Source organism: Meriones unguiculatus, chromosome 3 (assembly GCF_030254825.1).
Source record: "Meriones unguiculatus strain TT.TT164.6M chromosome 3, Bangor_MerUng_6.1, whole genome shotgun sequence".
Lineage (NCBI taxonomy): Eukaryota > Metazoa > Chordata > Mammalia > Rodentia > Muridae > Meriones > Meriones unguiculatus.
The window spans coordinates 66,804,383-66,830,678 of NC_083351.1; the positions used below are offsets into that span (position 1 = coordinate 66,804,383).

The following is a 26,296-nucleotide window of genomic DNA, read 5'->3' on the forward strand; positions in this document are numbered from 1 at the left end:
ATGACTGTGCGCACACCTCTGGCTTGAGGCCTGCCCCCTGCATTACAGTCCCACTTAGCTGAATGACAGCTAATGTTTCAGCTGAAATCAAGTGCTCCTGAAGCCTGTTGCTCAACATACTGACATCCGACCCCTCCTCTTCCCGTTCAAAGTATTTCCCCGTATGCACTTCTCTATTTTGTCTGTAATATTGTTACTCCCCAATATACGCAGGCTCTGAGCTCCCCTGGCATCTGTCTGCTCCTATTCCTGCTGCGTATCATTTGCCTCCTCCCATAGGCTCTTCCTTTGGAACAGCTCTTATCTGTGGGTCTTATTTCTTACTGCAACTAATACTACGTGGCCCAGGAGTGAACTCACCTGCATCACAGACCTCTCTACCTCTAATATGCATCTCGGCTGGAAAAACTTTGTATAAAGCTTCCAAAAGTATTGCTTTCACCAGTCCTCCTGGCCAAGCCACACACTATTGAGAAATCATCAGTGATTCTCCAATATGCACAAGTTCCCTCCCTACTGGAGATATTCCGTAGTACTTCCATCCCCACTAATCTCAAGAACAGCTCAAAGTTTGTCCCAAAGGAACCCTGTGCTTTCTGTTCTCCTTGAATTTTACACAATCATCTCTTCCTATCTGAATACTATTCCCAATCCTTTCTGGATTCTTAAGTCCTCAAGTACTTGAAGGCAGACCAACTTCACGAAACTGTTCCTAACTTGACAGTTCCCATGCTGGTTCCTACTTTCAAATCCGTGTAACTCAGATTCTGACCTATGGGAACTCAGCAACACTTCTTCTACATTGGTGTCTAAGTACATGCAGACATGTACAGTTATCAGTCAGATGACCACTAGGTCCCTTCAACTCAAAAGAGCTCTTCCCCTGAACTAGCAGGCAACAACTATGTTTTGAGCAACAACTGTACTATGTGCTAGAGAAAGAAAAGCTCACTTGCTCTTCACCTGTTTGGGATGGGTAGTTAGTTATTTCAAAGAAAGAAGAAAAAAGTCTCAAAGTTTGCCCAACTTGACTAGTGGGGTCAAACAGCTTGTGAGAAACAGGCTGGAAATTCTACCCCAGACCTAGGACTTCAGAAGGTTGAACCTGTTTGAGAGAACTCTCCTGTCCATGTCCCAGCCTTGGGAGCACGGAGCACAATGCCAGGCCCTCAGCTGATGCTGGCCCAGCAGGTGTTTACTGGTGTTGACTATACCTGTATCTCTAGATGGGCCCTCAGGCCCTGAGACTGCTCAGAAAAGCCAAGAGGAGCCTAGGCATTAAGCCAAAGCCAAGAATGGGGAAAACTAAGGTTGGGCTTGTGATGTCATCCTTCCTTTTAACATTCTGGGGCAGAGGCACAAGGGAAAGTTATATCTTCCTAACTGTAAGCTCCAGCCGTTCATTGGACCCACTGACCTAGGCCCCAGCTAGTACCAGACTTCCTCCAGAAGAACTTTCTCTCTGTCCTGCCAAATGACCCCACACTTACCCTACTGCCACACCCACTCTGGCTCCTCTGGTTCTCTACCCCACCCTCAACCCACTTGCCCTTTATTCTGCCATCCTACTGCATGCAGACCCTGGCCGTGGCTTCCTCACCTGGTTTTGGTTTTGAGCTGGTGGAGGCACCGGGTGCTGCTTCTCTTGAACTAGGGGCTTCTCCTTCTGCTGAGCATAGGTGAAGCTAGGGGGCTGAGGGGACCCTGTGCCCATAGAAGGAGAAGCTTCCTGAGGCACCAATTTTTGACTGGGCTGTGACCCAGGTCCACTTGAAGCACCAGGGCTGAACTTGGAAGCCACAGGAGTAAATTTAGGAGCCACTGGAGCAAACTTAGGTGCTGGTGTTGGAGCCTGAGAAAGGGGACCTCGGGGCTGTGTATTAGTAGAAGACACAGGCAGGGGCTGGACCTGGGGCTTGGCCTGAGGCTGGACAAAGAGCTGGACCTGAGGCTTGGCCTGTGGCTGAGGTGTTGGCTGGGAGCTAGAAGGGGCCTTCCAAGGAGGCAAGGGTGCTGTGCCTCCAGGGACAGGTTTGGTACTAGGCTTGGGAACAAATGGAGTGGCAACTGGTGGGGGGACATATCCAGACGACACCTGTAAGGGGAAGCAGAGGGAGGAAAATACACTTAGAGGAGGCTGTCACTCCTGGGCCCACTTTGCTACTTGCCCTGCCCCTTACCCGGGCTTTGAAGGGATCATTCTTGGTCATGTCATCCAGCAGTGAGGACAGAGAGTCGATCTCCAGGTCAATACTGCTCACTTTCTCCCTGGGCTGGAGGGTCAGGGGTCAGAGCACCCATCCCAGTCGTCCCTTGTCATCCCAATCCCATCAGGGGAGAGTTAAAGACATCTCTCCAGTACACGGTGGTATCCCCACCCCACCTCTCGCAAAGCTGCCCTCTAAGGCCTCCCTACCTGCGCCGGGAGCTGGGTGGGGGCCTCAGGCCCTCCCTCTTCCTCCAGGGGAGGTGGAGGGGAAGGGAAGATGTCCTCCTCCAGAGGAGCAGGGGGGAATGGTTCCTCGATCATCGGGGGAGGCGGAGGTGGAAAGGCACCTCCCAGAGGACCCTCTGAGTCGTCGCCCTCCCCAATAAGGGGAGGAGGGGGCAAAGGAAAATCTGGGTAGGAAAGTGAGAGAAGGCTGTCAGTACCGGCCCTCTCTCCTCAGCAGGCAGTTCTAACCCCCTAATCCAAGAACTCTTTTCTGCATCCCTGTGCGGACCATAACGAGGGCTCAGGACGCCCTGGTAGAAACAGGTCGAGAGAGGCCGGGACTAGGCTGAGAAACCATGAAGCTCCCGTTACACTTCAGAGAACGGATCCAGAGGGGAAGATTCCTGGCCCACATTCCCGCCTCCCACCCCCAGGCGGGAGACTTGGAACAGTCCCAAGGGTCCTGGCTCCCAGCCAGGAGCTCCAAGATGAGGTAAGAACATCTGCTCAGGACAGGAGAGCCACCCAGCGCCCAGCCCCCTCCGCAACAGCCTTTCCAGACACCCCCAAATTCCCCCAAATCACCGACCCCCACCTGGCTCCCGAGAAAGAGCGGGGCCCCAAGCCCAGCCGCATACCTTCCGGGGGCGGCGGGGGGATCTCGCCCACCCGGCCCATCTGTGCTCGTTGGGCCCCAGCTGCCACAGAAGCCTCGCTGTCCCCAGGCCGGAAAGGATTCACTTTGGGCTTCGGGGCCACAACCGGGGCAAACTTCTTCTGCGGGGCGTAAAACGCCGGGGCCGAGACGGAGACCGAGATCGCGGGAGGCGGGCGGGGGGCCGCCATGGCCAGGCCGGGCTGCTGGGGGTGGGTCGCCAGGTTACGCAGCGCGGTGCCAGGCTGACACCCCTTGGTCCAAGCTCCCCTCGGTGACCCTACCCGCTCCTCCCTGTGTCCCCTTCCCCGGGGCGGCCGAGCTGCTCCCCGCGCCTTACCGCGGGCAGGAGCGTGAGCGCCGCGTCTCCGGTGACCGCCTAGGCGCCGAGTCCGCGGACTCTGCGTCCCGGTCCGGAGCAGCCTCTAACCAGGCGGGGAGGGACGACACGCAAGGGAAGGGAGGGAGGGGGCGGGGAGAGAGCGGCGCCCAGACCATACAAGGAGCGGCCCGGAGAGGGGGCGGGGAGAGGCCGGGGAGGGCGGACCGGGCAGGAAACTCCCCCAGGAAGGGGCCCGGGTCCTGCCCCGGGCTTCAGGCTCTGCAAAGGTCCGCCTGCGGCCTCCCTACTCACCACCGCCCCCGCCGGGCACAGACCACCCTTTCCCCAGCACAGGCCTCTGATGTCATTTCCTGACCTGCCACCTACCCCCACCTCCCTCCCGACCCGTGGAGGCTGGAGATCTGACTCACCGTCCCCACTCCAGGCTGAGCGGGCCGGCAAGTATCCTAGAGGTCCCGAAGCAGCTCAGTCCCGCAGCAGCTCAGTCCGGCTTCTCCGTCATGCCTGCCATTGATTGACCTCCGCCACCCCCAGCAGCTCCAGCTCCACGTCCCGCGTGTCCTGTAGTCAGTCTGGGAACGCTGGACTGGGATGGGACCCTGCTCGTGGGTGGGCGGGGATGATGAGGGGACGTTCACCTTGCTGGTACCCGGCTCCGGGCCCCGCCTTCTGTAGCCCACTAGTGTGTGAGCCGGAGCCTAAGCGCTCTTGGGGGATGCTAACTTGAGCTAGGCAGCCTCTTAGGGCTTCTAGGAATTCTCTTAGCCCGAGACCCGCCTGCAAATCTACTGCCCCAGGGAGAGAGTCTTTTGAGCCCAGGAATGGAGGTGCAAGGGCACAGTTAAGGTGAAGCCTCTCTGGGACTAACAATCTGCGACGACCCAAATAGCCTGCGGGAACTAGTCCTTGAGGGCCCTTCAGGAAACCTTCCTGAGTCTCTCAGGAGCCTTTGGGGCGTCAGGGGCTCCTGGGACAAAGCTCGGTGGAGCCCCCCACTGGTCCAACCGGATTCCTCCACCTGAGATTGTGCCTCAGGCTACAAGAAAGAGATCAACCAAGCTAGTGTCTGACTTTCTTACTCCCCTTTCTCCCTTCCTTTTCCATCGTTCTTTTCGTAAAATTACACCCGGAAACTTCTTGCACAGTCATCATGTCCAAATTGTAAGAGTCATGCGTTCAGGCCTCTAGTCCAATAGCCACCCTCTGGTGCTTCCTTTGGTTTACGCTGTAATCCCTGATGGAGACGCTCCCAACCCTCACTGTCTTCGAGTTTCTAAATCTTGGAGCTCCCCATCTGCTGCACCCTACTGTCCTCAAACTCTGAGCTATGCTTTAGGGGCATGAAAACTAACCCCATGAACTTAGGATGAGAAAATGGGGATGTTACCTGAAGAGATGGCCTCAGGGGCGCATTCAGGTCAGAGTTAATTAGCATCCTTGGCAAAGATGGAGTACAGAGTTGAGGCCAGGGGACCTAGTTTCGAACCCAAAGGAAAAGTTTCTTCTTTCATTCGGTTTCATTACCTCCATCTGTAAAAGGGGTGGTATGTAATTCGTTTGCCTGGTGCTTTATTTGAAGAAATAAATAACATGCCATTCCTGAAATTTCTATATAGTTCTCGGTATTACCTCCATGCAAATTCCAGGCTGGCAAAGAATGGAAATTCCCAGCCAGTTATCCTAGGCAGTTTTCCTCACATGCTCCCTTCTAATTCGCTAGGCAGGTCTAGTGTGTCTTGATACAGTCAGTGCCCTTTCCTTCCTTAGACCTTAAGTCTTTAATCATATCTATGACTATTCATTCATCATGCTTCCAGGCCGCAGTAGTCTCTCTTTTCTCTGTCATCTTAACGTCTCCACCACCAGTGTTTTGCATTGCATGTGTGGCCGTGTATGACACAGAGTGCGCAGGTGCACATACTCTAACATGCTCAAGCTAGTCCTAGGCCTGTCCCTATGAAGAGCTGTTAGAAATGTGATCCTGGATTTACTCTGCATGTTGGAGATTGTTTCTTGGGCTGTTCAGACCAAGAGTTATCACCATCCTTCCAAATATGCCCATGTGGGAAAACGAGTTTCCAATAACTTCATGAGAGTAAAAGCCACCTACCCTCCAAAACCCATCTTAAGGAATATCGAAAAATAGAGCATGTGTAATTGTTGGCAGCTGAACCTATTTATACATCAAGAATAGGAGAGTGTGTAGGCAAACTCAGTTTCACAGACAACTAAGAGCATCCAAGATGCAGCATATTAGAGCTGGGAGTTTTAAGCCAGCCAGTCTAAACACAAATTAGAAGCAAAACAAGTTCCCAAAGGGTCATAATGACTGGCCCTTGAATGTCTCAAGTGGAGGTTATAGTTAATGCTATTAAAATGCAGACAGCAAGCAGAAATTACCCTAATGATTCTTGGTGTTTTTTCCTAAGAAATTCTATTTGATGATCTTGGCTAGTATGGGTGATGTGTAGGAAATCAGTCAAGGTCTCTTCTTCAAGACTATACTAGACCGTGGAGAGGAAGCAAGAAACTGGTCACTGACCTTGGTTACTAAAATATCCCTGTACATTTCCAAGGCTTTATATCCACCAAGTAAGAGAAAGTATTTCCCCCCAAAGGTATTCAATACAAAGTACGGCATTTAAAGCATTCACGGGCAAAACAGCATAGTGACCCAAGAAAGAATTCCAAAGCAAAGATGCTATCAGTTTTTCTTTCTATGTGCTGGCTGCAGGCAGACAAAAGGGGCCGTGATGTGACGCACTACCTTAAGCATCAGCATAGGGCTGAAACACTAACAATAATTGCCAACACTCGGGACAGGTACAGCTCAATGGTACAATGCCTGCCTAGCATCCATGACACCTTAGGCTTGCTCTCCCAGCAGCATGTTTTTCTGCACAGGCACATGCATCCATGCTCCGGTGCACAGACGAGCGCATGTGCACACGCTCACACACACACACAGAAAGAGAGAGGGAGGGAGAGAGAGAGATAATGCATTGTCACTGTTGGTTGTTACAGAATTTTAAGCTCTAGGAATATATTACTCCCATTTAATATTCACAATAAATCTCTAAGGATACACACACACACACACACACACACACACACACACATTCCCATTTGGCAGTTAAGGAAACTAAAGCTAACTAGATATTGGAGTCTTACCTTCTAAGCTACATAATTTTTTGTAACACAGTATTTTGGCTAGTTTTTTTGACAGCTTGACACAGCTAAAGTAAACTGGGGAAAAGGAATCTCAAATGAGAAAAATGCAGCCATCAGATTGCCTTCAGGCAAATTTGTGAAGCATTTTCTTGATTTATGATTGATGTGGGAGGGCCCAGCTAACTAGAGGAGTGTCATCTTTGGACAGGTGGTCCTGTGGTGTATATAAAAGCAAGCTGAGCCAGCCTCGAGGGGCAAGCCAATAAGCAGTATTATTCTATAGTTTCTGCCTCAGTTCCCTCCTCCTTGTCTTGAATGTTTGCCCTGGCTTCCTTCAGTGATGGACTCTGACCTGGGATGTATTCCTATTCATTACCACCTCCAATCTCACTCATATCCTCACGTTCCTTAACTCCTCTTACACTCCAGCCTGGATATCCACAGACTTTTCCATTCTGCCTGACCGGGACCTCACTATTCTTTCTTTGTATCCTATTACACATCAGATTCTGTCTGTGCACATGGGCATGCATTCTGCATTTATAAGTTGTTTACAATTCCATTGCATAGCATCACATGGCCAGAAGGTCTCTCAGGATTGTTAGCATCAGTTATTAGCTATTGGGACTAGAATCGGGGATAGGAGCCAGGTGATGGTGGAGCAGAACTTTAATCCCAGAAAAGACAGGTGGATCTCTGTGTTTGAGGCCAGCCTGCTCTACAGAATAAATTCCAGGACAACCAAGGCTATACAAAGAAACCCTGTCTCAAAAAACAAAAACAAAGCCAAAAAGAATCCGTGATATCAAAGGGCTTTTATACAGTTGTATTTTCCCATGAACATGGGTTGCTTTTACAATTTAAGAAATAAAGGAGAGATCCCAGAAGCAGAAAGACACACACGGCATATACTCACTCATATAGACATATAATATAGGATAAACCTACTACAATATGTATGCCTAAAAAAACTAATCTAGAGGGAGGTTTCTGGCTAAAATGCTCAATCCCCATTCAGAAAGGCAAAGAGGATAGACATCAGAAGAAGAAGAAAACAGGAAACAAGTTAGGAGACTCCCACAGAGGGCCTCTGAAAGGCTCTGCCCTGCAGACTATCAAAGCAGATGTTGAGACTTATGGGCAAACTTTGGGCAGAATACAGGGAATCTTATGAAAGAAGTGGGAATAGTAAGATCTGGAGAGGACAGGAGGTCCACAAGGAGAGCAACAGAACCAAAAAATTTGAGCACAGGGGTCTTTTCCTGAGACTCATACTCCAACCGAGGACCATGCATGGAGATAACCTAGAACCCCTGCACAGATGTAGCCCATGGCAGTTCAGTGTCCAAGTGGGTTCCATAATAATGGGAACAGGACCTGCTTCTGACATGAACTGATTTGCCTGCTCTTTGATCACCTCCCCCTGAGGGGGGAGCAGCCTTACCAGGCCACAGAGGGAGACAATGCAGCCACTACTGATGAGACCAAACATACTAGGATCAGAAGGAAGAAAAAGAAACCCTCCCCTACCAGTGGACTTGGGGAGGGGAGAGTGTGGAAAAGGGGGGGGAAGGGAGGGTTTGGGAGGGGAGGAGGGAGGGAACTAGAGGGGGATACAAAGTAAATAAAGTGTAATTAAAAAGAAAATAAATACAGAAAAAAAGAAATAAAAGAGAGGAGAGGAGTGAACCCGTCACATCTCTGCTTTTGCAGAGTACCCTCCTTGCACTAAGTGCTGCATGCATGTGGCTTACAGTTTCCCACTTACAGTCAAAAGGGTTGTTCCCCTGGTCCCACTGGCACTTGTTTGTCAGCACAAAAGATTCTTGGACTTGAGAATGGTGATGGCAGTGAAGATGAGATGGGGGTGGAGCTTTGTGGGCAAAGCCCCAGCCAAGCAGCTTCCTGCTATGCCCAGCTGCTGCTCCACCACCTTGCAGGAGAATTATAATGGCACTGAGCTTCTGTTCTTCCCCGTCAGCCCAAATAGCTGATGTCACAACCTCCTCTTACACACACTTTCTCTTTCCCTTCCCCTACCTCAGGGCAACCCCTGTTTTCAAATAACTTCCATATTCTAGGTACCCTAGTCCTTTCTCTCAAAGGGAAAAAATGTAGTTATGTTGTTGTTTGTTTGTTTATCATCTACATGTTTCATAGTGCTTTTTTAGTGAGGAGACATAACCATAGCTGGGTGGCCTTCTCTGATGTAATCTCTATTATCATCCAATCAGGAGTGAAGTGGCAGTGAGAGGATTATGGAGCCCAGAGAGCCAAGTCCGCAGAGGTCAGAGGAGCAGTGGCAGGCAGGAGACCTCCACCCTTAGTGCTGGGCCAGATGGGCACCCAAAAGCATTGCAAGCGTCAGCACACAAATGTGGGGGCCAGGCAAGGCAGATGGTCAAATGGCAAAGAGTCAGCAATCACAGGAACTGTGAAGGGCAGACAGGAAAAGAGGCCCAGGGCACCCACAGCAACTCAAGCAGATTGCTGGCACAGGGGCTACCGGTAGTGGGGCATCTGCTGTTTCCATCTTCCACACCCAGAGGAAGCCAGAACCAGAGAGCCTGGCCTAGAAGCTGCAGCATTTGTCACTGAAAATAGCAATGTCATTACGGGGAGTAAACATCTCAGGGAGTTGAGGGTGAGGATGGATAGGTAACCTGTCATGATGGGGATGAAAAGTACTTACATGGAAACGCTTCCCACTACTGCTTCCTTTCAGTAAGGTGGCTGAACATCAGAAACCCACCCAAGAGGCAGCTCTGACACAGGAAGTGGCTGCTCATGAGTTAACCAGCAGAGCTTGCTTATCCTGGTTGGTTGCTATTTACCTCAACACCCAGGGGTGGGAGCTACATGGGAAATGGCTGCTGTATCAGAAAGAGGAAAGGAATTTGCCCAGAAGAGCAGATGCCAAGATTGTCGACTTGCTCAGGCAAACTGCTGCAGGTCTGGTTCATAAGTATGAGCTATGATACTTGTACCGCCCCCCAAATCTTCTAGTTTCAGCCCTGAATTGCTGCAGTGGGCTTAGTAGCAGCCCAACACAGAGCCTGGCACAAATCTAGGGCCTTAGATACATTTCATGACTGATACTGAATTTCAGAACCACTAGAATCCAGAGTAAATGGACAATCCTGTATTTTCAAAAATCTTCAGGATCTTCATGACATCCCAACTCATTCTTTATTGATTCAACAGTGTTAAGCACCTACTACATGCAGGACATTCTGTGGTGGGATATAATATGAACAAAGTTGCTTCTCAGCCTTTTGTTTAACATCAAGCCTAGTATAATCCTGAATGAAGGCAGATGTGCTTGCTCCCATCCCTCATAAACAGTATGCACCCTTAGGGGATCTATGAAGGTAAATGTTCATCAAATAAAAGCAGCATGCAGCTGTCCTAGAGACTTGAAAGACCATAGAATTGGGTCACTATTACCTAGACCCCAGAGATCAAGAAAAGGATGTCCAATACAAAATCAGGAATACAGGCATGTTAACTGGGAGGCACAACTCCTGCAAGACTGTGACATCTGGAGACAGCCCCTTCCAGGACCCCAGAGAGGCAAGCCCCACCGGGCATCTGAGGATGAGAGGCAGTGCAGGCTCAAGGAAGGCTGGATGGGTTAGGGGGACTACAGAGCTTGAGGAAGGGCTATAGCTCTCTCTTAAGAACACTGTGCAGCTACTGCAGAGTTTTAGACTATGAGTTCAGAAATGTCATAAATGCTACAGTAGGACAGTGTGGTAACAGCAGGAACATGGTTTGAATAGGTATGGCCCCCATAGACTCATGTATTTGAAAGCTTGGTCCGTAAGGAGTGGCACAGTTAGGAGTTGTGGCCTTGTTGAAGTAGGTGTGGCCTTGCTGGAGGAAGTGCGTCACCGTGGAGGCGGGCTTTCAGTTCTGAAGCTCAAGAGTTTCTGCTGCCTGTGGCTTAAGATACAGAACTTTTAGCTTTTTCTCCAACACCATGTCTGCCTACACACTGCCATGCTTCCCACCATGATGATTATGGACTAAACCTCTGAAACTGTAAGCCGGCCCCACTTAAATGTTTTTCTTTATAAGAGTTGCCATGTCGTCATGTCTCCTCACGGCAATAAAGTCCTAACAATAAAGCCCAAAGACAATGTGTAGTCAAAAGGCTGTGGTAGAACAGGAGAGGCAAAAGAGAGATTTGCAGATGAACCGAAGAGATGGGTTAGAGTTTAGAGACCTTAAATTGTGGTAGAAACTGAAGATGGATTAAATGTGGAGAAGGAGTGAGGAAGACATCATGGGCCTGACTCAGCTTTTGGCTTTATGGCTTTTACATGATATGGTTTTCCCGTCAGGGTCACAGCTCTGGAAATATGAGCTGTTTCATTCTGACCTGCAGAGAAAATAAGCCAGTGCACACAGGGTAGTGTTCTATCCTCATCCAGAACATAGAATTATATTCAAGTTTCAAATGTATAAGTCATCTGCCCCTGCACAGTAATTTGAAGATATTCTTTGCTAAGAAATTCACCTGTCAATTACCTATACTTAAAGGGTTTCAACCCATGGTCACCAGTCCCTGTAACCCTTGTGTCTGTGAGAAGATACTAGTCGAAAGCCTCCTAGCAGCTAAGAAGAAAGGTACCAATACTCACTTTGGGGACAAACCACTATAACTAATTTTCTTTTACCAGCTAATAACTCCTAAAGGTTCTACCACCTCAGCATAGTGCCATGGGCTGGCAGCCAAGCCTTTAGCATATGGGCCTTTGGTTGACATCTGTTTATACCATTCAAACAATACTGTAAACATTGCATGAGAAGTTGGGAACACTTAGGATGGTGGGCCTTGAGGGACATCATCATCTGGTGGCTAAGTAGAGGAGCAGAGTACCCTTGTTGCAGACTTAAGTATGATCCCTGTTTCTGCAATCTCCCATGTCCTCTAGCAGAAGAGAATAAAGGATACTCTCTCCTCTCTACCGTCCTGCACTCACTGCTTTCCCTCTGTTCTCTGCCTGGAAAACTCAAGAGGACATCTCACCCTAACTCCACATACGTCAGTCCGTTAAGAAGCCCTAGATCTTCAAAAGTAAGATCTTACATCTTACTTTCTTGCTCAACTCCTGAACCTTCTAGATGGATCTGGAACTCACAAGCTATTCTCAGCAAAAAGCAATCTCTCCCTTAATGCTGTAAGCTGCATCTGCCAGGGACAAACCTCCTCTGTAGCCCTGTCAAGTAGGAGCAATGCCTTTCCACCACAGCCTTTGTGCCACTATCACTGACCATGGAACAGATGTCTCTTTGGATCCTCACTGCCACATCTATACAATACCCCTTTGTTGTGCCCTAATGTCTCCCAGCGTTGAACATCATGTCATCAAACTGTTAGCTACTTAGTGCACGCACTTGTACAACCCTTTATCATCCTGGACCATACACCCTCATTTTCAGAGGATTGCTATGTTCTGGTTCACTGTCAGTCATTCCAAAACGACTCTACCATGACTTTTCAGTCACTTTAATATCCTTGTAGGTGACTCTTCACTGGCCTTGTTCCTTTCATTGCTTTACCCACAAGCACCACATCCTCCACAAAATATAAAAGAAATAAAATGTGAACCACACCCATAGCTTTTTTTTTAACTCTTAAAATGCAAGGAACTAGTTTGAACAATATACTTTTAAGACCTTTTTTTTTTTTGGTTTGGTGGTAGTATAGAGGTGTCTCACCTTCATGTATGTTTATGTACCACTTATGTGCGTGGTGCCCAAGGATGGCAGAAGAGGTTGTCAGCTTCCCTGAAACTGGAGTTACAGATGTTATGAACTGCTTCTGTGTAGTAGGAATCATACCCAAATCCTCTGAAAGAGCAGCCAGTGCTCTTAACAGCTGAGTCGTCTCTCCAGCCCCATTATATTCTTTAAACCAATATGTTTAAAATCCTACCATTTGAATGTATAGCTCACACTTTAAAAATTATTAGTGAAATATTTCTTTTTAGTGCTAACTCATGAGAATTCATTCTGTATTTTACACTATAGCACATCTTTAAAAATTATTATTATATGTTCTTTGGTAATTGCATATACTTATTTAAATACAATGTATTTAAATCATATCCATTTTTCATATCCCCTTTCTAGCTCTTTCTGGGCACACACACACCCTCAAACCTCGTGTCTCTTTTTCCTCTTCCTCTTCTTTTGCCTCCTTTCCCTGCTCCCTTTTATAACCCACTAAGTACAGTCAATACTGCCCATATATGAAAGAGTATAGTGCCATCCCATAGTTCATGGGCAGCCTACCATAAGCCATGCTGTTAAAGAGAACTGAATCAGTCCCCTCTCAGCAGCCATCAGCTTCCGAAAGCTCCGCAGTTAGGAAGAGGGTCTCGTGACCTGTCCTGACAGCACATGGATTGAGACAAGTCTCGTTTTTTGTGTCTTCATTATTGACACATTGCTAGCTGCCACCACATCACAGAACAGTTCCTAACAAACCTTGTGCCACTACTTCACTCTGTTCCTTTTCTCTTCCAGCCCCTCCTCTTTTTTTATGTTAACGCAGACAATTCTTAGGTTCCAAGACCAGAGGTTCCACTTTTCATTACCGTGCTTCCACATCAGTTTAAATTCCTTAGACTATTGACAAAGTCACTCTTGAATCTGCTCCCAGTTCCCTTGTGCCTCTCTCTCTTCCTCTTTAGTACTTGCAAAACCTAATCCAAGGTTAAACTGCATGCTACTCCCATGCCTGCACCATTCACTTCAGCAGGGTTGGAGAAAATACACAGAACTTCTGGCTAGTCCCATTTGAAAATCCATGACCGTAAACTTCAAGTGCTCCTTGAGAATTAATTCTGCTTCCTCATAAGTCTCCTAACTTTCCTGTCCATGTACTTTCCCAGTCTCTAGGAAGACTACTAGACCTCATCCTTAATTTACTTATCATTCTTCAGCCTCACACACAACTGATAGCCTTGATTCTGGTTTTTAGTGAAGAAATCAAACTAATTGAAAGATCTTCCCTAGCCACACCCATGCCACCTGTCTGCCCGAAGAATTCCTTGACCTCCTTTATTCATTCTGTTCCAACAACATATGCAAAGTATACTCCTACCTTGGAGCCTTGCACTTGACATTTTTTGTGCCTAGTTTGTTCTCCAAACTCATATCATGTAATTTTTCCTAGGCATACATAAAGATCACCCTAGACAGGAATTGACAAGGAAAAAAAATCCATCCAAGTTCATCTTGGTGAACGAATCAGATTATAGGGGGTTAATAACAGAAGGGTGGGTGCAGGATTACTTACAAGAACATGGGTAACTCAAAGGTAGCTTGTATCACCTAAAAGCCCAACCCCAGCACAGGTGATCTCTCACAAAAAGTTGTTCCCCAGAGTTACAACATCCCAACTATTCACTAGTAAGTACTACTTCTCCAAGACCATTTCTAGAGAACAGGGCAGAGTGGTGACAAGAATCTCAGAAGGGGCCTTTCTGCTCTTACCCATTCTTTCTGTGAGGGAATGTTACCATCACTATAAACCTAGCTGTCACTGTGCTGTTCTGTTTATTTTGTGGCCATTCTGGAAGGCTAAGGTATTCTGTAGGCTATTATCACATACTTCATGATAGCTGATGGTCATGTCACACCCACACAAAATAGCTGTTACAGCATCCTTTCAAAGATGCCCCTCAAAAATAATCCAAAATAAAACAAAATAAAACAAAAGAACAGTATTCTTCAGCTGTATTCCTCTTACTTATTGTGACATATTACCTGACAGAAGAAAGAAAAGAAAAAAATTATTTTGACTCAGTGAGTAAGAGCCCATCTCAGTGAAGAAGGCATGCAAAGGGCTTATTCTGGAGCAACAGGAATGTTTAACAGCTACTTGTTTCATGGTACCAACAGGAAGCAGAAAGGGTTAGGTTCAGAAATGGATCTTGAGCTATAATGCTCAGAGCCCATTCTTGTTGACCTATGTTCTCCAAGTGAGCCTCAGCACCTTTAAAAGTTCCAGCTACTCCAATATTCAGGCAGATGAGCCTGTGGGGCCATTTTCTTTTCAAACAATAATATCTACTCCTATCCCTACAGGTTCATGGCCATCTCAAAATGCAGAACACATCCAGTTCAACTTCAAAATTCCTGATGGTATTAATAGTTTCAGCACCATTCAAAAGTTAAAAGTCCAGGTCTGGTTGCAGCCATCACGTGAGTGAAAGAGTGAATACAAATACATCCAAGTGCTATAGCTGAAGAAGCAGTCTGAGGTGATACAGACTTTTCTGAGGGCCCACAGATGGCAGCTCTCTATGCTGCACATGGCTCCCCACCCCACACAGCTGAATCAAGCAGGCAGGCAGGGATACAAGGCCGAGCAAGCTTATGTCATGTAGAGGATTCATGTCCTCTGTGGTGGCTTCGAATGCCCAGTTCCTAAGGATGCAACTTATAAATTCTTTGATTATCTTCATTAACTCATTCTGCCACTGAAAGGAATCTTGACACCCAGTGGATCACCAAAGCAGTCCACAAGCACTCGGAGATGTGTGGACTGCCATCGGCAGACAGAACCACAAACTCCACCGCATTATTGGTGGCCTTCACTGTACAGACTGGAAAAGGCAATACTCTCCAGCTCTATCATCTAATGCACACAATGTTTGTAAAGTTCAGACCCAACAAACAATTTAGGGTAGCAGAAAGACAAGCCAAAAGTTCAAAAATACTTTTTGAGAGTCAAAGTCTCAAACAGACTTAACAAACTGAAAAAGAAGAATTAGGTATTTTCAATCTATAATGACAAATAGCGAACATCCCCATTCCAGACCAGGGAAAAGAATGGGGAAATAGCCAGAAAGGGTTGGACCAAAGCAAGACTGAAACTCAGTAGGTCGATCATGAAACCCTGTGTCTCTATGTGAGGCACTCGGGCTTTGGGTGGTAGCACCATGTGCCCTACAATAGGCATGAGCAGCCCCACGCCACGACTCTTTCACCTGCAGCATTATGTGCGCTTTCCCTTGGACCAGCTACACTTGGTTCAAGCAGCTTTCCTCAGCACGTTTTCAACATTCCTTCCATCTCCAACATCTTGAAGTCTCTATTGTAGTTTATGCTTCACCCTCAAAGTTTCACTCATTGACCTCTTGGAGCCTTGCTGAAGGAAATTTGACTCTGTGGCACACTCTCTAGCTTCATTGATTGACTTTTGTTGTTGTTGTTCTAAAACCTTGGCTCAAGCCTCCTTGTTCCTGTTATTCTTCCATCCTGCTTGTCTTCAAAACCAGCACCAATTAGATGGTACCAAGCTCTCTTGTCAGCTCAAAATGTCCTCTTCTGACAATGGCTGCGAGTGTTGTGGCTGACCCTCTCAGAAGACAGATAGTCTTTACTCTGGAGGCTCTATCTTTCCTGGTACTTTTTAAAGCATGTTTCTCAAATTAGTTTTCAGTTTAATACTCTGGAGCCTTCTATGGGTTGGGTGGTTCTTCCATGTTGCAAAGTGCCTGGTTCCTCTTTAATTGCATCGCTATCCTTAACAACTGTAGCTGCCTTTCCCTCCCCAATTTTATCTGAAACTTGAAACTTCCTCATGCCAACTTAAAACTTCCTTTATACACCAAACCACAAACTTTTCTCGTATTTCTGCTCTACTTTCTGGTCCTTGCCACTGACAATCTGCATAACAAAGGCCAGTGAGCAATGACCATATCATAGCCTGGATGCTATACTGTCTTGCACTGCATTAATTAGTTTACTACTTTTTAATTAAACTTCACTAAAATCTTGAGGTGACATGTACAGCATAGCCAGATTTTTTTCTAGCCCATCTCCTGAAATGGCCCTTGTTTTCCCTCTGAAACCTCAGAAGCATAGTGTTTACTAGCCACACTTTTATCAGCACTCTGGTTTTCTGAACTCCCACAGACTGGCCTACTAAGCTTTGCTTACAGCATCCTAGGGTTTCTGTAACCCAATGCTCTAAACTCTCCCCATTCCTCCTGCAAACAGGGTCCAAATTAGCATGAACCATATGATTAGCCTCATCCCAGCAATGGACCCGTTCTTGGTGCCAATTTTCTGCCTCAGTTACTTTTGCTTTATTATGAATAGATACCTGACAGAAGCAACTTAATGGGGGAAGAATTTATTTTTGACTCATGATGAAAGGACTTAGAGTTCATAATGGTTGGGAAGGCATGGCAGAGTGATCTGTCTGGAGTAACTGAGCATTGTTCAACAGCTGTTTGTGTAGCCAGGAAGCAGAGGGAACATGCAGTAGATGAAGGCTAGGATATAGACTTTCAGGCCCTTCTACTGCAACCCAGACCCATTTTCTCCAGGAGGATTCCACCTCCTAAAGGTTTCACAACTTTCCAAAGATACCACAAGCTAAGGATTAAATACATAAGACTGTAGGGCAGCAGCTCTCAACCTTCCTAATGCTGTGACGCTTTAATACAGTTCCTCATGTTGAGCTTGATGCCCAACAATACAAGCATGTTTATTGCTACACCATAACTGTAATTTTGGTATACTTATCAATTGTAATGTAAATATCTGTGTTTCTGGGTCATTCCACCATTCCAACAAGGGGCCATGACCCCATGTTGAGAACCACTGCGGCAGCAGATTATTTTATGTTTGAACCGCAGATCTATACAGCTTACTACCGTATCATTTACTGTCTCAAACGCTGTCTTTCTGGTGAACTTCTTCATGACTACGTTGTTTGGGATTATCCTGAGCAACACTATTTCTTTTCCTGACCACCCTGTTCAGAACTGTGCTTACTAAATCTATTTATTTTCCATCTTACCTTTATTTTTACTTCAAAGTATCCATCATCTTTAATATATAATCCAGCTTTTTGCTTTAATATTAATTTATATATTATATGTACAAATATACATACAATTTAGTGGGTTTTGTTTTGTTTTTGAGATATGGTCTCACTGTGTAATGTAGTCTTGGCTGGCCTGGAACTCACTATGTAGACCTCAGGTTCAGAGAAATCTGCCTGCCTCTGCCTCCACAGTGCAAGGATAAAAGGCATGCAAGACCACACCCAGTCTAGTTGCTTTGTTTTTGTTGCTATCTTATTGTTCCCCCACTACTTTTGACTTGACTATAAACCCCACAATAGCATTTATTTTGGCCTCCAGTAGCTGGAGCAGTACTGTGAAATGGTAGGTGCCCTGTAAATACTTGTAACTTGGAATTAAGAAGTAGCAAAAAAGAAAAAGGGCAAGCCAGGAAAATGAAAACTGTTAGGAAGTAGCCAATTGTATGAAATGTTCCTGGTGCATGCACAAAGCAGGGTTGAGATGAACAGAATCTACCCACATAGACTGCTCATGAGCGGCTTCAGGAGAGTGAAGGTGTAGACAAGGTGGGCTGAGGACTGAACGGTGGTGAGAAAAAGGAGACAAGAAGTGTACGTGGCTTTTGAAGCGACATGACTGTGAAGGAAACTAGAGAGATATGGCAAGACTGACACAGTGCAGCCCCCACATTAGAATAGGAAGGTGTCTTCACTCTCTGCTCCTACCATTTTCCACCTTCAGGAAGAGGGGTCAACCTTGGCTGGCAAGATGGCTCAGCAGATGCAGCTGTGCAGACCCACTGACCTGCATCTGACCCAGGACCCAGGTGGTGGAAGGAGAGAAACACTTCTGAGGTTGTGCTCTGACCTCCGTATGCACACTGTGTCATATGCCCACATCGCACAAAAGAAATAAATGTAAAAGAAAAAAAAATTCTAAGGTAGTGCTGGAGAGGTGGTTCAGTGATTAGGAGTAAATACTGCTCTTGACCAGGACCTGAGGTCTGTTTCCAGCACCCATATAGGGCAGCTTACAATCACCCACCTCATCTCCAGTTCCAGGGACTCTGACACCCTCTTCTGGCATACAAAAGGAACTTACACTCAGATGTGCATACACACGGACACACAGGCATACACATTAAAAATCAGAATTGTCTTTCAGCAGTCAACGCTTATTACCAGCAGCGCGCGCATGCACACACACACACACGTTTGAAAAGAAATATATAAAATGCTAATAGTACAAGAAATAGAGAGTAATGATGAACTTCTGTTTTGCTAGCCTGTATATACATTTTTTTTTTCCTACAGTGGATGCATATTGTTTGTAGAACTTTTCCTTAAGTTAGAGAAAAGCACACATTACTTGAAATTGAATTTCAGCCTCCTTTAAGTTTTCTCATCTGGGTGGAGCTACGAACAGGCAGAATAATCATAACTGACTCACTCAGTGAACAGCCTGCAGGTGGTCCTCCACCCCAGAGAGCAAAGACTATTCTATCAGCTTATTATGACAAAACCTTAACTAAACAATGACCTCTCCCGACACTACACACCCATTCTTAGACACACAGAACAGAAGAACAACTAGTTCTCTGGAAGTCTTAGTAACTATGTATATGATATCAACATCACGTATATGTGTATATCTATATATAACCTGCCTCAAAATATTGTTTTAAACTCATAGCAAAGGAAAATAAAGCCTGGGTTTATTTCAACAGTGTTTAATGTTACAATTAAAAAAAATCATAAGCCAGGAGTGGTGGTGCACAGCTTTAATCCTAGCACTCAGGAGGCAGAGGCAGAGGCAGGTGGATCTCTAAATTCAAGGCCAGCCTTGAATATATAGTTCCAGGATAGCCAGGGCTATCCAGAGAAACCCTGCCTCAAAAAAAATTTGTGGAAAAGCAATCTAACAGAACTACTAGGGAAACATAAGCTAGGGAAAAAGAATGGGAGCCTAAGAACGAGAGGACTTAGATATAGAAATTGTGGTACATTTACACAATAGGATACTACTCAGCAAGGAAATCATGAAATTTGCAGGCAAATTGTGGGAACTAGAAAAGATCATCCTGAGTGAGGTATCCCAGAAGCAGAAAGACACTCACTTATACTCACTTATAAGTAGGTATTAGACATAGTATAGAATAATCATACTAAAATCTGCACACCTAAAGAATCTAATTAAGAAGGAGGACCTTGGGTAAGATGCTCAATCCTCATTCAGAAAGGCAAATGGGATGGACATTGGAAGAGGGAGAAAACAGGGAACAGGACAGGAGCCTACCACAGAGGCCTCTGAAGACTCTACCCAGCAGTGTATCAAAGCAGATGCTGAGACTCATAGCCAAACTTTGGGCAGAGTGCAGGGAATCTAATGAAAGAAGTGGGAGATAGTAAGACCTGGAGAGGACGGGAGCTCCACAAGAAGAGCTACAGAACCAAAGAATCTGGGCCCAGGGGTGTTGGTATAATGTTCTTTTGAAATGTATGTACTTTATCTTTGAATGTAGCATACATTCAAATGCTGATTTATTCGCACCCCCGTTTCAATCCAGATATTGCATTGTGATACTTATTCTAAGCATCCTGTCTCAACTTTGTGTAAACAGGCCAAAATAAAGAAACTAGCCACAAGGTGGACCAATGGGAGGACCCAGAGGACAGGAAAGAGGGGAGGAGCCAGAAGGCAGGAAATGAGTATGAAGAGAAAAGGCGAGGAAAGCTGGGAGAATAGAGCTGGAGGAGAGATCTTGGAATGACTTGGAGAGATGGGTTGGACCTAAGATTTCACTAAAAGTAATGTGAGAAATCTAAATGTTAGGAAACTGTAAGGGTTTGGAGGTTTAGGATGGAACAACTATTGCCCAGCATTGTGTTCTAGGTTAATTAAATAAATCATAGTCTCTGTGTGGTGATTTGGTTATACAGCTGTTTAGGATTAAGAGCAAGCTTTACCAGAAGATATATCAATAGTGAATATTAATCACCAATTACAACGCAGGGGTCTTTTCTGAGACCCACATAAAGAGAAGGCCACAGGGGTGCCCCAGGGGAGGTAGCAAGACTCCAGAGCATAATAGTGTGTTAGTTGCTCCTTTCTCCAAATGCATATGAACTGAATCTGCTATGGTGAGAAGCCTGCTTTCTAGTTCTAGGATCTGTTTGTCCTTCCTGAAAGATGGGGTATGAAATTGTCAGGAGGGTCACTGAAGCTAGAGTAAGTGGCTATGTAAGTCTCTGCGCTACAGACCAGTTTCTTTTCTTTCTTCACAGCTCTTGGGGTTATGATAGTTAACTGGTTCTTTGACTTCAGAAAATCCCATCTGGTCTTATTCTCTGATATTTACTAATTCCTCCCCTCTGACTTCTGGTTGCCTAACTGCTAGGGCCAGCTTTTTAGCTTCCTAGCATCCTACCTGGTCTGCTACAGCTTGTGGCCTGGGCACAATGATAAGATTTCAATGCCCTTAGAGAATTTTGAGATCTGACAGGAAGCATCAAGAGAGCACTAGACCCTTGGAGAGAGAAACTGTGTTCTACTCTTCCCAGAACCTTTGGACTGGCATTACTCATCAGGACATTTAGATAGTGTCTTAGTCCACTTTTAGTCCTATCAGTGATGCTGGGTACTGTACAAGTAAAATGTTCTTCTTTTTTGCTTCTGGCTTTGAAGGTAAATATGTACAAGTTTTGAGTAACTGCCTTATGCTAAGTACAACTGGTACATAACATTACGTAGCAAAATTTCATGTGTAGCTACAAGTGGGAAAGGGGGAGGCCTTAAATGAGTGCTAAACTTTCTCTGCACCCACTCTCACAGTACTGAGCCCAGTCCTGAGAGGCCTAGCTTGCTCTCCTGCTAGAAAGGCACTAATCTATCCCTAGGACAGTACTCTCAATGATCTATCTTCCTCCCACTATGCTCCACCCTTTAAAAGATCCACCATCTCTGAATTCTGTTATAGTAGGAAGGAAACTTCAGCACATGAGTCTTTAAGGGACAAACTATATCCAAGCTGGAGCAGATGGAACCTTCAAATCAGAAGTAATTCTCTGCTGTGCTTTGACTCAGATCCGTTTAAACAAACCAACAAACAGGAAATCCATCCTGTGGATGATCTGAAGCATAGCTCTTGTGAGCATCTCTTGGAAGTATCCATTTGTTCACAAGCATGTGCTGGACAGGATCCCAGGATCCCATGCTGTGTGGGCTGGTGATGCTACTTTTCTCTTAGCTGAGACAAAAATACCTGAAGAAACAACTAAAGGAAGGCTCCCCATTTGAGTGTGAACAGTCCATCATGGCAAGGAGGTCATGACTAGAGAAGTTTGAGGCAGCTGGTTACACTTGCCAGGGAGCAGAGAATGATGGATGCTGGTGATCAGTTTGCTTTCTCCTTTTCATCAGTCCACGGGATGGCACCTCTCACAGCCAGGGTGCATCTTCTGTATTCAGTTAACCATCTCTGGAAACACCCTCTGAGGCATGCCCAGAAATATGTCTTCTATTCCGTTTTAAATCTAGTCAAGCTGACAGTAAAGATTAACCACATCCATGAGGGAGACTTTCACACATAGTCGATGCATGGCTTGGAACAGCACCAAAGAGAATGCTCACCACCCTGAGCCATGCCTAGAAGCTTCCTTATCTGAAGATCCATGTGGATGAGCCTAGCTTAGAGAGGCAAAATTCACAAATGTGTCAGACTGCAAAAAATTAGCCAACTGTGTTGGCCTACAGAGTTCTATCTTCCTCACTGTCTTGCAGATCTGAGATTGGTCAGCCTAGGCCTTTCTGTCTCTACTCCCGACAGAAGGCAGATAGTATCTGCTGTGGCTCATGCCGTTTTATAGAGCTAACTGCTTGGAGCTATCCTTCTTGCCTCAGTGGACTTGTCTTGTCCAGTGTAGGACCTTCCACCAGCACAGAGGCTGTGCTCACCTAGTGATTGTCCCAAGCACCGAGCTGAGAGTGGGAGTGTGAGAAGGAGAGCTCCACACACTAGTATGAAGGAGGATTACCATAACCCCAAGGCCAGCCTGAACTGCATGGTAAATTTCAAGCCATCCTGGGCTGTAGTGAGAGACCATGTATCACTCCCTCCCCCACAAAAGGACAGAAACTCATATAGATTAAATATGTTGTTATTGCTAGTTCTCAGTCTCTTTTCCACTCAGACACAGTTTTCCCATGTCATCATTCCCATTCCTGGTCCCTTAAGCAAGCAGCGCTCCTATGAACATCTAGCTATGAGTTGCCCTAAAGCTGACTCAGCAAGGGGATTTTCTGGACCTGTCTTTATAACTCAAGATACAAACTCTTTTCATAGATGTTAAATGGAACGTGAGTCATGAGTACCATATGACAGCACCTGAGACCTCTTGCTACAGGCCTTCCTAAGGAAAAGTGATTGCTCTTCTAGTTCCGAAATTTGGAATGTTAAGTAGATGCATCCCTTCTTAGCTTATGAGCTCACCTTAATTAAAGAAAGTCAGGAGTGAAAGAATGCTTATCAACTAAAATTCCCTTAACTGAGTAACACTGTTTTTATTTATTTTAATTGGAAAAAAAAAGTCCTCTATACAATATGTTTTATCATGTTTTTTCTTTCCCCAAATCCCCCTCACCAGATCCTCACCACCTCACTATACACTGTTATATTCTCTTTATTTAAATTCTTTTCTTTTTGAGATTACAATGTAATTCCATCATTTCTTCCTTCCCTTTCCTTCCTCCAAGCCATCCCATATACCTATTCTTGTGCTCTTTCAAATTCATGACCTTTTTCATTAATTGTTGCTCCATGCACATATGTATAAGTATATACATGCACATTCCTAAATACAACATGCACATTTAACTCTTTAAAAGCAAAGGAAGAAACATAACCAAATCTCTTTCCTACACTACCAGGATGTATTTTCATCTAAGAGGAGTGTGTAACCTCTGGCTTTTTGTCTTCTAGCTGCATCATCATGGAGACAAGAAAGTCAGTTGGTTTGGGAAGATAGCTTGAGGAGTAAAGAACCTGCTGTGCAAATGTGAAGAGCTCAGTTTACATCACTAGCTCCCACATAAAGTCTGGGTGTAGTGGTGTGCATTTATAACCCTAGCACGGGTGGGGAGGATTGTGAGGCAGATGGAGGCAGTTGTTTCTCCAGAACTCTCTGGCCAGTAAGCCTAATCTATGAGCACCTACTTCATTGAGAGATTTTGTCTCAAAAGACAAGGTTGAGGAGCAGGAGAGATGGTTCAGTGGTTCAGAGCACTGGCTGCTCTTCCAGAAGACTGTGGTTCAATTCCCAGTACCCACCTGATTTCAGGTGGCTCACTGACTATGTGCAACTCAGTTCCAGGGGATCTGACACCCTCTTCTGGCCCCTGCAGGTACCAGGCAAGCAAAGTGCACATAGGCAAAACACTCATACACATAAAACAAAACAAACAATAAAGAAAAGATAAGGTGGACAGTACTAGTGGAAGATGTCCAGCATTGACTCCTGTCCTCTGCAGACATGCACATGGACACACACACAAATAAGGACATATATACACAAGGGTCTCAGCCATAAGGCTACCTTGTCTTCCTATTACGGCTTCTGCAAATATACACAGAAAAAAAATTTTTTCCCAGATGCAAAGTGATATTTGTATATTATCTTTTCCCACTACCATGCTCTGACTCGGTATATGAGTGATCTTGTCTTCTGCTTCTCAGAAAGAGATGCCATCAGATGGACTCCCTCATCTTATTAAAGCTAAAGCCATGTGACCTGCTAGCATTAGCCCACTTTCCTCTTTGCTGGGATGGAGAGCAGTGAAGGTTCCCTCTGTGTGAGCCCCCACCCACCTCCTTACCTGCTGAGGTAACTAATCTTGCCTGTTCTTGGACTTTGAATGTCTCCTCAGCTGGGATTTTCTTAGCTCTTTAACTTAACTGGATGTCTCCCATTGAAATGAAAGACACAGATATTCAAGATGAAGGGCTTTGAGGATTTCTCTTTGTGGAGAAATACCACAGGGTTGTGCAGTGGAACAGGGGCAGGGAGAGTGTGTGTGATGGGAACTCCTTATCCTCTGAGCTAACGTACCCTCTGAGAGAACTCCCAGGGAAAGGAAGCACACACCACCAATCTCCAGAAAATCTTTGTGTGTCACCTGGTTATTGTATTTGTGACTTTAATCAGATTGAATCCCAAAGAACAAGAGAATCCTCTACTATGTATATAATTAGAATTCAGGAGGCTTCAAATATCTTTTTAATTCCCTGGGTCCTTAATATAGTAATATAGATGCTTTTTATATTTATTTATTTTTAGATAGGGCTTCATATAGCACAGATAACCTTGAACTTGCCATATAGCAAAACTAACCTTGAATTCTGGACCCTCTTGTATTTATCTTCCAGTGAGATGGGATTACAGGCCTTTGCTGCTATATCAGCATCAAATAATGGAAAAGAATAGCCATGGAGAATTCAAGAGCTGGAGGATGAGGCATTTTATGAAATGCTGCCTTCCATCGCTGCTGGAATCATGAACACACAGCAGTTGTGAACTATAAAAAGACTGGCCCTTCAGCAGCCCATCACAGATAGGGGCGGTACCTACAGGCTCCTTCTAAGGAGCTGTTGACTGATAATTATTACCAGATTCGGTGCCAGATATCATTTTCTTCAATGGTATAGCCACTGGGGTTCTAGGGAGAAGAAGGGATTTAAAGGGAGAGGGGTAGTAACAGGGAATGGGAACTAAATGTACTTACACTATAATATACATGTACACAAAACTCTCATTGGCTGAACAAAACAAAGACCCAGGGCTTCATGCATGCCAGGCAAGTGCTCTATCGCTGAGTTATACACCGAACTTATTGCTTCTCAATAAAATCATTAAATATAAAGTATGAAATTTTGACTATTTTCAATGATTTTCAAAGGAGTGGTGAATATGAAAAATAACATAGGAAAAAATTTCCAATGGCTGTTTTGTATTATAAGCACCTGCGATTTTGACTGGTGATGAAGACACACTTCCTGTAATAGTATAATGGCTTTTTTCCTATATGTGCAGCTCAAGTAAATGGAGAATTTCAGTTACCTGCCAATGATTATAGATATTGCTTTTTTTCCCTTACAAAGTTATGGATTTTGTATTCTGTCCATGGATCCTAGGACAAGAATCTGCATAATTCACAGTGCTGTCACTAAACTTGACTGTGTCCTTCTGTCCAAGGGGAAACCCAAGGGGCCACAGGCATGTACTGAGAACAACAAGAGAAGGGAAAACACGGTTTCACCTTGGGATTCTGTTCCAAAGGGAACTAGTTAGGAAGTGCCACATGGGGACTCTGCCAGAGTGTTGTATTTTAAGACTTTGGAAGTGAGCTAATTAATGTTAGAATTTGGTTGAGGGTCAAACTGTGAGTTCTGGTTGGGTTGAAGTTGTGTAAAACATGAGCATTCCTCAGGAAATTCCATCAATTACTTGTATAAAAAGATGGAAGGCAGGAAGGATATGTATTGTCTTAAACAAAAACTAAAAACTGATAATTTTACATTACAGCCTGCTTTTTAATGATAATTAAAATCTATTATGAATGCTTTTTCATGTCAACTAATGTAACATTATGAACAGTCACATAGTATTTTATTATAGATACGTTCCATGATTTACCTAGTTAGTCTCAGGCATAATGTAACTTGTGCTGTAAGTGAAGCAGGCTAAATTTTTGTCCACATTGTATGTTTATTTTCTTAGAATATTTGTGTCAAAAGAATAATTGTAAAATAATTTACAACAATAAAAATACAAATATTAATGATTTAAGGAGTGTGTGATTTG

At 45.2% G+C, this 26,296-nt stretch overlaps 1 protein-coding gene across 5 annotated transcripts in view; it reads right to left on the reverse strand.

The window, feature by feature from the left end:
• Positions 1 to 26,296, reverse strand: part of Zyx (zyxin) — a 33,477-nt gene that overhangs the window by 4,983 nt on the left and 2,198 nt on the right. Inside the window, exons 2-7 of one of the 5 annotated variants that reach the window (XM_060380109.1) lie at positions 4,820 to 4,962; positions 3,843 to 4,031; positions 3,073 to 3,292; positions 2,417 to 2,619; positions 2,181 to 2,273; positions 1,601 to 2,095 (exon numbers count right to left, since the gene is read on the reverse strand). In XM_060380109.1, coding sequence (XP_060236092.1) covers positions 1,601 to 2,095; positions 2,181 to 2,273; positions 2,417 to 2,619; positions 3,073 to 3,280 — 999 coding nt within the window. In that variant the 5' untranslated portion in view covers positions 3,281 to 3,292; positions 3,843 to 4,031; positions 4,820 to 4,962. Of the gene's footprint in view, positions 1 to 1,600; positions 2,096 to 2,180; positions 2,274 to 2,416; positions 2,620 to 3,072; positions 3,296 to 3,429; positions 3,752 to 3,842; positions 4,032 to 4,819; positions 4,963 to 26,296 lie in introns of those variants that run through there. The other 4 variants (XM_060380110.1, XM_021653295.2, XM_021653296.2 and 1 more) reach the window with 4 other exon arrangements.